Raw genomic sequence first — 12,028 nt, forward strand, 5'->3', positions numbered from 1 at the left:
ACATTTCAAAATAACTAGAGAAAAGTTTGAAGGCTTTAATGTATAATGAATAATAATAAACAAGGGGACAGAAATGCTGATTATTATGATTTTGATTATTACACATCATATATGTGTACCAAATTACATATTACTGTACCCCATAAATAAGTACAAATGTGATATGTTGATTAAAAAAATAAAAGTTAGAGAGAAAATGTGAAATTAACCTTTAACCTGAAAGTGAGTGTAAACATCACTTGTCTTAACTATATCAGTTTTAGACCATATTAAGAAGCAGGGGACAGGAAAGCCTATCATCCAAAGATGGTTTCACTGTCCCTCAAACTTTATCTTTATCTGGTGGCAGTGCATGGGCATAAGACTAGTACACAGATGAACAAATTCATTCATGAGAATATTTAAGATAAGTTCATTTTAATGTGTACATAAGTACATCCTTCAATAAAACTGTAAGTTAAAGGGTAAATAAAAGCCCAAACAAAAACCTCATTTGTAGTGTCCAGTTTTAGAATCTTTCCTGTAGCAACTTTATGTTAATTAATACCAGAATAACTAAAGCTACTGAAGACACTTATCAGTATATCACTGTACAGTGCATCAAGGTACTTTATATAAAATGATATAACCATTCAGGAGTTGCTTGTGAAAGATTCTGGCATAAAAGTCATTGTGAGTCTCTTTCAAAGGAAGAAAACAGAATTTAGGAGGAGCATTGACGAACCTCGTGACATACAGCACTAGAGCTCTTTTTTTTTTTTCTAATGTGTTTTGCCCTACCTTTTGACATTTTAATTTTTTATGTGAAATACATCTCAGACATCAACTTTAATACTTATTTTTTAGCATGATGTATACATAGAGTTAGTGAAAAAATCTGAAGAATATTCATGGTTATTGTTCTAATAATAAGTATAATGGAAGACAGTCTATTGGGAAATAGGCACTTAGAAATCTAGAGACCTTACACATAAAAGGAAAGACAGATATTTGCAGTAGCTAGTCACTAATATTAATGCATTTCACAGCAGCAAATCAAATGTAACCTGAAATAAATGTAAGTGTCCTATAAAAAGTGTGATATTATGGAGGAGAAGGTTTAGTTCATTATAAGTGGATGTGTTAATGAGGTGGTCTTAGAATTTCATGTTTTACTTAATATTAAAGTTGAAATTTTAGTTCATAGTAAAAAGAAAAGCTCTGTGGGATACTAGAATTTTCTATTTTTCAAGCTACATTCATTCATTGGCCATTTTCTTTAGGAAATTTCCTTATTGTCTTTGACAGTAGAGCATTCCTTTCTGGGTATTTTTCATGGCCAACTGGGAATTTTACACTAAGTTGCAGTTCAGTAGCTGGACAGAGTTGCATGTCTAGTTACGGCATTGGTCAGGATTGCTGGATGATTCTTGGTTATCTTGAAGTGGAGTAGGGTGTTTGCAGAACATGTTATAAATGCAGAATGATTCTCCTTGCTTTCTGACCGAGTTGTGGCATGATTACGAAGTTATGGCTGTACCTCCAGGTACATCTCATTTTCTTCAGAGTTAATAAATTTTTAGACAATATTTGATTTGGGGGTACATGAAAGCTATTCTTTTGCTTAATAACTGAAATATATCTTAATTGTGATTTCTAGGTGAGTAGTTTGGTCGAATGATATGGCAAAATACGAAAAGTTTGAACAAAGAATCCATTTTGGAGTACTCCAATGGATTAAAGTCCTGGGAGAACTGAAAGAAAACTGCTGAGAGAAGAGCCACGTATGGTGGTTGAGACCTGTAATCCCAGCTATGTGGGAGGAGGAGGTAGGAGAATTGCAGTCCAAGGTTGGCCCGGGTAAGAAGTATGAGATCCTAAATGAAAAATAAACTAAAGTAAAATGGGTTGGATGTATGGCTCAAGGGGTTGAGCACTTGCTCAGCAAGTGCAAGGCCCTGAGTTCAAAACCCTAACATAGCAAAAAAAAAAAAAAACCCAAAAAACAAAGAAAGAAACAAGCAAACAAAAACAAACAGTGTGCTGGGTGTGCATGTGCTTTAATTTTTCTTTAATCAGAATATAGCAAACGGAGGTCCTCAGGTTTCACATTTTAATTTTGCATTTCAATCTTCCTTACCCATTATGAAAAAGAGCAATATTGCATTATAGTCTATTTGCATACATTACTATTTACCCTATTTTTTAGTGTACCCCAAAAACAGCATTACACAGTGCTTTTGGTTCTTCCTAGTCCAGATACATATGGTAGCACTACATAGTGCATACTGCATTTCATTCCACTGTTTTAACGCGTACCTCCTTCTTTTTTTTTTTTTTTTTTACTTTTCTCCCCTCCTTTTGTTTTATCGTTTTTACATTTACTTATATGTGTATACATTTTTTTGCACACTTTCCCCCTAATTCCCGCATTTCCAGGCAGAACCTGTTCTGCTCTCTTCTCCAATTTTGTTGAAGAGAAAACATAAGAGATAATAAGAAAGATACAGCAGTTTTGCTAGTTTGGGATAAAGAACTATACAGAGAGATTCCTAGTGTTGCTTCCATGTACTTGGGTGTTGCAACCCACATTGATTCATCTCTACCGTCTGCTTCTATGTAAGCTAGTAAGCTAGTTAAACCCACATGCAATAGCTGTTCAGTAGATGTTTATCAGTAAACTGCTCTATGTATAAATAATGAGGGAATTTAATTTTATGTAAATATTAAAGCCTGCTATAGCTGCTATTTCAGTGCTGCATTTTCATTCTCGCAATCACTGTCAATCTATCTTTTTTTTAAATTCAGAATATTCTTTTTTGAGTTCTATTTTAGAACTGCCTTTTATTTTAAAGGTAGGAAAACAAACAATCCAAACTTGTTTCTCCATGTTAACATGGGCATGAAAAAAATAATATGCCACTATGACTTTCACTAAACTAGGAAAGGTTATTTTGGAACTGCTTGGACTTTAGATATTTGAAGTAGTAATTACTTCCTCCATAAATGTTACCTTTTAGAGTCAAATACTATTTTCCTCTTGAACGTCACCTTTTACTTAAAGAAAAATGTCTTTTATTCACACTTTGTTGTTCTATATTATTCCATGTGGTAATTTTCCTTTTCATTTGTTTTAATGGCAAAGTCTATGAAGCATCATTGTAATATGATAGTATCTTACTTTTATTCAGTACTTATTCACCAAATATTTCACTAAGCACCTTACAAGTGCCATGTCATTTAATATCACAGAAAATTTATGACGTGGCTGATTTTATATATCTCTAGCATCTATCTACTATCTATCTATCTATCTATCTATCTATCTATCTATCTATCTATCTATTTATACCTATATATCTATATTTGAAGTTTTGAGAGACAATTTGCCAACCAGTAAGCAGTATGGTGAGATAACAGTGCAGGAAAAGGCATCTGCAGATTATTCTTTAAAGTTTTGAGTAGCCAGTAACAAGACTTAATAACCATCTCTTGCAAATTTGGGATTGATGTCTGTTTTAGTGAAATACTTGTGTCAACATTTATAAAACAACAACCAATACATATATATTTAAGGGTGGTACATAAGTAAATACTATCAAGTCTACAGTTAAGACTTCAAGAATATTTCTTCCTTGTCTAATAGATGGGATATCAACTCTTACCTGATGTTCTCCAAAACTTACATGTTGAAATTGACTGTTATCACTTACAACTTACCATTGCCTTGGGTTTGGTCCCAGAATTGGTCAGAGGGGTAAAAGACTGCAGATCAGTGGACTCAGTGTTGGAAGGCAAATTTACTTGTGTCTGATTTGCTGAAATAGTATCTGTTCCACTTTTAGATCCTGATTCTAGATCCTGTTAAAAACAAACGCATTGATATGAAGGACACATGACATCCCTACATGTCCCTTCCCCTGCCACCAGCACTTTTCAGCTTCTTCCTTCTGTCAACATGCACTGACACACTAAAGAGTTGCTGACATTGACATGTCACTCAGAATCATGCTTTATTCTGCAGAGACAATTGTACTCTTCTGAGGGTCTGTAAATAGTTGAGGCAGAGATAATGTATTACTTGGGTAATTTGGCAGCTTACTGTGGATTGGAAGGACCAGTGGTAGGAACCGGCTCGAGCACTTCAATAACAGTTGAAAAGTGGGAGCTTATAGGCACCGCTTCCTCACTACATGACTTTATATAACTCACTTAAAACTCTGCATGCAATGAAGTGCCTCCCAGACTTCCTCACAGGGCCACAGTGCATGTCAAATCAAAAGATGACCTTTACTTCTCCTCACCTCACTCTTCTCTATTCCCATTAGATCCCTATGGTCACACCTACTACAGTCCTAGGATCATTTAGCTCAAGTTTTTGTCTGTATAATGAACTGTACATCACCTGAGGGCAGGAGTTATGTGTGTCATTTGTTTTGTGATTCAATTTCCTCATTTGAAAACGGATATAATAATAGTATGCATTCACAGAATTTTATGAATATTAAGCAGAAAATATGCAAAGTGCATGTAATTAGCATACAGCAATTTTCATTCATTGTTAGTCATTATTATATTACAGTTGTTAATATCACTATATCATTCCTACACAGTATGAGGTCAAGGCATCTGTTAAGTGGATTCAATCACTCAGTAATCTCTGTGCATTTAATTTATCAAATGTTCTCTTCAAGTTATAGGTGATCTGTTTGTACAGACGAAAGGAGGGAATGGGAGAATGCAGAGGGAAGAGCAAAGGTACTGTCACTCTATACTTTCTTTCGTTTTCTTTTTTGCTGATAATCAAACCCAGGGTCTTGTGCATGACCCTATGCTTTTAACTTGAGAAAAATTAGTTAAATAAATGAGTTAAATATCTTCATGCCTACTCTTTTTTCACATTTCAGCTTTACCATGGTCTATGTGGTAAAATAACCTATCTTCCCCGCTCCCCTCAAAACTCTCTGACAGTATGTTTTACCATTATTTTGTTCCTTAGTGTGCTCTGGCTATACTGTCTGTTTTTCAGTTCTTCTAATACATCAGTGTGGTTTCTAAAGCAGGGACTGTGGCCTTGCCTTTAAGCACTGGTTGACATTTCAAGTCAAAGTAGTTTTCTTCCTTTAACATCTACAGCATATCATTCTATATGTTAAAGTTCTATTACTTTACCTACTATGTTTTATTTATATTTACTATTTACCTCCAAATCTATTGAGCTATTTGCCTACTATTTCATGTATCATTTCCTTTCTTCTTATGATTCTTATTTGTCTCTATTAAAAGCTATGTATAAAAAAATCAGAGCTTTCACCTGTCTTCTTCACTGATAGATTCCCAGGTCTTAGACTAGTGGTCATTTAATATTGTTTTATGAAAGAACAACTAGATTGCAAAATACTTTTGTCTTTTTTTTCTCAGACTTTACAATAGAAGTAATGTTTTGCTATGAAATTATAAATCGTCATTAGTATTGAAACTCATTTTCTCTGGAATGGACATATATAAGTAATGAATGTGAAGAGTAATACTGCATTCTTTAAGTTGTGTGTATGTGTGTGTAAAGTACATTAATTGTAACTGAATTTCTAATGCCTGGAATGATTCAGATCAGGGACCACATATTTAATTTATTTTTTTACATAGAGAAGAAAAAAATATTCTAAGTAAACTATGATGCACTCAAATTTCAAAGTGAATTAATATCAAATAGTGGCAAAGAGTAGGTAATTTATAAACACCAAATGCATAGTCATAATTAGTGGGTAATTGAAAAGCCATTTATATTTGAACTTTTTATATGTCAGGACTCTTGTGCATTAATTTTGCTTTCCAGTTGATTAGGTAACTAACAGGGCAATCTCACATCTTTCTAACCATGCAATGGTTCTGAGGTGAAATAATAAATTTCTTGAAATCTACAACTTATTGTGTTTTTACCTTTCACAGACAATAATTTATAGCTTCACTGTTCACCAACCCTGTATGGAAAGTATTATTTTCACTCACAAGATGATGAAGTCAAGACTTGAATCTAGTCACATTCCAAAGTCACATTCTAAAGTTGCATTCTATGGCAGAACTGGTATTAAAACCCAGGTCTTTCTGACCTCAAAGCTCAATGTCATAAAATAACTACCAAGGGCCTAAAATACAACTAAATAAGTAATTTAAGTCGGGTCATGCATGTGTAGTTTAATATAAATTTTTATTATTTTCTCTGCTTTCCTCCATTCACTATGAGAAATAGTACATGAGGTCTCTCCAGGTCTCTCCCATCCATTCCCTCTTTACCTGTCCACTGCTCTTTATCCAAACTAAGTGTTGAACAGATCTGAACTGTCATTATACTGCCACCTAATAATTTCCCTGCCACCCATTTTTGCTTGGTGTAATTCATCTTACACACCATCTTCCTAAAAACCTCCAGTCTTCACTATTACCCTAAACCTCCAATTATTTTCTGGATGATAGGAAAAACATATCTCAGAGTAACCTGTATTGTGGTAGGGAATTCAGTGCAATACAGTCTATGGTAGAGAGGCATACCCAGTTCAATTGTGGCACAAAAGAGTGGGCATCTTGTGATCCATTGGATATACATATCTGGAGATCACAAAATAAGGTCTCACTGGTGACTGTCATGATGAAGAAGGTAGTGGAAGCCATGGTAATACACAGAGAGAATAACCAAAGTCAGACAGAAGGGAGAATAGAGTCTAGAATCTGGATATAAGATTTAAGGGACAAATACAGGAAGAGGAGTTGCTGAAGTGTATAGAACAGAAATACTGAGAAGGTAGAGAAGAAAGAAACAGGAGAGGAACCAGAAGCAAAAGGAGTTGTGAAAGTTAATGAGGAGAGAATGCTTAGCAGCATCTCAAGTGTTATAGCTAAATGTGGTACAATTACTCCAGGGATTGTCAGCTAGGAGGTGGGTAGAAGAGAAATGATGGAGCAGTACCCAAAAATTAAATCTAAAAAGGAAAACTGGAGAAGATGAAAGCATGGATTGTAGAGGACCAGTGAAATAGGGTGATGACTTAAAGGAGATGAAGAAAAGTTACTTGTTTTTGTTTTTAATTGTCTGAAATGAAAAAGAGCAGTGACCTCTCTTACCACCCATCTCTTCCCCATGCATACTAACATAGCAGTCTGAAACAAAGGAAGAGTTTACTTATTACAAGTACATGGTAGACACAATGCAGCATGTACATATGCTGAAGAAGAAAATGATAGGAACTCATATTAATAGAGCAGTGGAATTTGAACTTATGAGGAAGGGTTAATTGGTGAAGCCAAGCCAGGAGACAGGAAGGAATGAGAACAGGACATAGAATGTAACATCAGTATTAGATGGTAAGAGTAACATATCTTTCATTGACATAGGAAGAAAGTGGAGAAGAGGCACCTACAGCCATACGTAGGCACATCTGTCAATGACCTCCATTTACTATGTGGCATGGATGTTTGCTGAGAGATACATATAGGGGTGGGTAGGAGTTTGTGGATAACAATAGAAGATCCAGGGAGACTGAGAACACTGCAGAGCAGTGTGAGAAGTCCATTAAATGTAGTGAATTGAGTGTAGCATACATGTTTCTTAAGCTTCTCTATGGCATACATGAAATATCCCAAAAGATTGATAGATGTGGAAGTAACTCTCACCAGCTGTGTGGCCTTTAGTAATTTCTACCACTCCCCATTTATGTGACCCTAGGTAAATTACTTATCCTTTCTGAAGCTTGTGTTCCTCATTTTAGGATTGTCAACAGGACAAATAAAGCAACAGATATGGGGATTAATGCTCACTAAACACCACTGTCTTTTTCTCTACCCCCCTGTCCTGTCTGCCACTTATCCCGTAAGACAGGCTATCACTAGCCACTCTTAAAAAGACTGATGTGTGGTGGGTTCTTGGACAAAGTCAAGTTTGGGGACTACAAAGGAAAAATCCACATCCTGTGGTCTGAGCAATCTACCAAGCTAGTGTCAACTTGTAAGGTTCTATCTAGGCAACTTCATTTAAAGTTTTATCTCTATACTTATTTTAATACTTGCTTCACATTAAAATCACTCTTAAATATTTCAGCCTATATTGCTCATTATACTCTCTTTATGATACATAGACTCCACTCTGGCATTTTCCCATGATTATTCTTAAACTGGGCATAGAGAGTCACTGTTCATTGTATATCTTGTTCTTCCTTTCAAACTTTAAATTCACAGTGGAGTGGGAGGGTGGGGAAGAGGCAGTTTCTCCTCTGAATCTGGGATGGTGCTCCTTGGTGGATGATCAAGGTCATAATCATGCCATTATAATCATTTATTCCATGGCACAACTATCAAAAGGAATGGAAACGCCTGTGGAAAAATTTTGATGATAAAAGAATGTTAAATTTAGCTTTAAACACCAAGGAACAGAAAGAAAGCCCCAGGGGTGACCTAGAAAAACATAAAGACCAAAAAGGAGTTTTGAGGGCTAAGGGATATGTCTGTGTCTCTTTAGCCCACACCTGTTGTGAGTACAGAGAGGAAGGGAAGTAACAACTGTCAATACATATTCTGTGCTAGATCTATAGAAAACATCTTATACTTCCTTACAAGCCATCAGTTAAGAAACAGTACCTCTTTTTTCTCTACATAAACCCACAGTTGAAAAATTAAGTAATTTTCTTCTGTTTCCATATAGTCAGAAAACTGGCATTTGAGCCAGACATGCAGCAAACTGAAATTATTTCCAGTGTCATTATTTTGCCTATTCCAACTATATGTTAAACTAAGGCAACATTTATGATAATATTCCACAGGATAGCATATGAAATATAAATTTCAATGAACAATTTATGTGCAGACAGAAAATGAAGCTGTAGACAATCATTGGGTATCTCGCTCGTGGCTTTTGTTTTGCCTTTACAGCTTAATGGTAAAGTTGATAAGGACTAGGCTTAGCAGGTAAGGTCTATCTTGTTTATTGAGATGGAGACAACAACATGGAGTTGTATTTGGCAAAAACCTTGCCTGTGTCCTTCTCCTAAATACATGTGGATTGAGGAAAGTTGAATGTAGAGAGAATGAGAGATTTAAAAGAGAAGAAAGATTAGTAATTCACACTAGAAAATTTAAAAACTGTATCCCATACCTACATGAGTAGTAAAAAGTCCCTTCTAATGAAAAATATGGTTATTCCTGACTTTGAAGATGTCAAAAAAGTATGAAACTGTATAAATAGTATACAGTACATACACTCTGTATATGAAAATAAAATTTAAATATCCTCTCTTGTTGACCTTCAGGAGATTTCTTTGGATTTCTTCCATTTAGATGCCTTTTCCACTTGCAGAAACTAAGTTATATGCAAGATACTCAGGCAGCACCAGAGAGGGAGTGGCTGATTCTCTCTAGGAAGATATTTAGGAATGACTCCCTGGAAAGAAAATATTTGTGATGAAAACTGAAGGATAAGAAAAAAGTATCCAGCTTACAAAAATTAAAATTTTATTTCTATTGGCTTTCAAGGTTGAAGTATTTAGTATCATATTTATCCATTTTTAGTTAGTTTTTTTTGCTCAAGTTATTAGATTCTCATTATAGTTAACTAGAGAACACAACATGATGTAGTGGTTAAATGAATATAGCTTTGGATGAAGACTGGTTAGGTTTGTATGTCAACTCTGGCACATTCAATTATTAACTTCTCTATGCTTTTTACTCATCTGAAAAGTATTATGAAGAATGAAATGTGTTAACATACATAGAACACTTAGAATAGCATCCAGCATATATTAAAATTAGCTCTTATTTTAAACTATTTACCTCAAAATCAATGGTAGAACTATTCTGACCAAATAATTAGACACAGAATTGTGTCAGTAGGTGCTCAAGATTATATGTACAATTTTTCTATCTCTTTGATCTCAGGTAGCTACAAATTTCTCAAGTCAATATGTTTATTCTTATATGATATAAACCACAGATGAATTGAAAAGGATTCATGACTTAGTTATAGATAAACTCCATTATCATTTCTGCTAGCCTGTACAAACTAAGCCATTTGATATGAAGCTATCATTAAATATATAAAATGTATAGACCTTTCTGGAATCTGTCTACTCCAAGTCTTATTTTGTGTGTCAGAATCACAGAAGAATGTTTGTCATATAAAATTAATACACAGTAGAATAAAATTGTCACCTCTGTCTTTTTCATTATATTGCTATGAGTGGATTTTAGAGTGTTATCAAGTTATGAAATACTGCTAAAATTTCTTAGTGAATCAGGGCCTTGCCCCTGCTAGGCAGGTGCTCTACCACTTGAGCCATTCCCCCAGCCCTAGAGTGTTAGGAAGTTAATCTCATATAAATTTCTTGTAGTATGCTGGGTTACTTCAACCAGCACACCTGTGTGCATGCATACAAGCATCTATCTGTCCATCCATGAAGAAAACACTCATTAAACACTTTCTTCATGTAATATAAAATTATGGGACTTAAATGTGTATCCTGGAAATAATGGGACATAACTTACTAAAGTGAAAACAGCTTACTAAACAAGATAGACACAGCACTTCCTAATGGCGTTTGTATCATATCATTGAAGAATGCCAATTAGAGAAACATCTACAGCAGAGAGGATTTAATCATGGGAAGCATAATTTCCCAAGGTGGCCTTCTTGTTCAGTGTTAAATATTTTCTTTTGTATCAACTATTTCTCCTTGAACTCTCTGCATGAAGCATATAAATATTTGAGGGAGCCATCACCAAAGATGTCCTACATATAAAAGGAGCTGTTTGATGTAAAGAGACACCATTCTTGTAGAGAAAGACATGGAGAGTGGGAAGCTCACAGGAATACGTCGCCGCATGTTGGTTGGAGTGCTGGATGGAGAGGAGCTGGTGCTGAGAGCATTCTCGATGTCTTGATCAAGTTGGTCCAGTTTCATTATTAGCAGCACCATGGAGTCCAGCCGTGCCCTGTCTCGATCTTCTCTTACTTCCTGATGAACAGAACATGCTGTTATTGAATTTGAAAGGCCATTTCTTGGAAAGAATAAAAAGTTCCCTGTTCTACAATGTGACAAAAAGGAAACTGGGCAATAGGCAGTCTTCTACTTAAGTGAGAAGGGAAGTTCTATTCTGTGACATGAATGGGCTCTTTACTGGGACGATACTGGTCTAGTGCCAAGAAAGCATTTTTACATGAATATTAAATATTCTAAAATGAAGCATAACAACAAGTACTGATATATTCCTACTTTCTAATTACTAATTATTCTTTGGAAATTTATATATTAATTTTCTTTTTTCAGAGTACAAATTGATTATTTATAAACCACCAATAACTGTTTGTGGGTAGGCATTTAAGGATGCATATGAGAGAATATTTTTATCTAAATATTATTGAATTTAATAAAAACAATGTGAAAATAATGAAGCAAGGAAAGTTATGGTTTGTACAGTAGGCAGTTTTCCTTGTATGAGGCATAAATCTATTGCTGCTTCATGTTATATCACTGCCAATATTTCTTTTCAAGGTTCTTTTCATTCTACACACTTAAAAAAACACAACAATACATATTTATGGAAGTGACTGTTGTTACTTATTCTAAATACTGTATGACATAGCATATTTTTGGAAATGCTTTGATGTATGTGAGCAGGTGGAGTTTCTCATTGACCAGGTTGGGTTACTTGGACTTGACTATTTTTACTTTTCTTGTGTATTCAAATTAAGTCAGTAATAGGAATCTTCCAAATCCCATGTGCTATGCCAGGGAACACGGCTAGGCAGGATATTGGGTAGAGGAAAAACTAACCATGGAAATCACAGGTAGTTTCTTTAGAAACAAAATCTGATGAGAGATACACTGGACTCAGGGCCAACTGTTTTGAAGTGAAGCATCTTTTGTGAACAAAAGTATCAACCTTCCCTCTCCCTGAGATATTTGATTGGGTGGAATCAGCATGAAAGGGACCACACATGACTAACCTCAAAGGGAAAGCAGGTCATGACAGAATGTTGAGGGTGTGTTTGTGTGAGGGTGGCAGA

At 35.1% G+C, this 12,028-nt stretch overlaps 1 protein-coding gene across 7 annotated transcripts in view; it reads right to left on the minus strand.

Moving 5' to 3' along the window:
- Dlc1 (DLC1 Rho GTPase activating protein) overlaps positions 1–12,028 on the minus strand; it is a 359,328-nt gene that overhangs the window by 250,055 nt on the left and 97,245 nt on the right. For all 7 annotated transcript variants that reach the window (XM_074054724.1, XM_074054723.1, XM_020167594.2 and 4 more), the window contains exons 3-4: positions 10,827–10,976; positions 3,700–3,840 (exon numbers count right to left, since the gene is read on the minus strand). In XM_074054724.1, coding sequence (XP_073910825.1) covers positions 3,700–3,840; positions 10,827–10,976 — 291 coding nt within the window. The remainder of the gene's footprint in view (positions 1–3,699; positions 3,841–10,826; positions 10,977–12,028) is intronic.

Source organism: Castor canadensis, chromosome 14 (assembly GCF_047511655.1).
Source record: "Castor canadensis chromosome 14, mCasCan1.hap1v2, whole genome shotgun sequence".
In the NCBI taxonomy this organism is placed as follows: domain Eukaryota; kingdom Metazoa; phylum Chordata; class Mammalia; order Rodentia; family Castoridae; genus Castor; species Castor canadensis.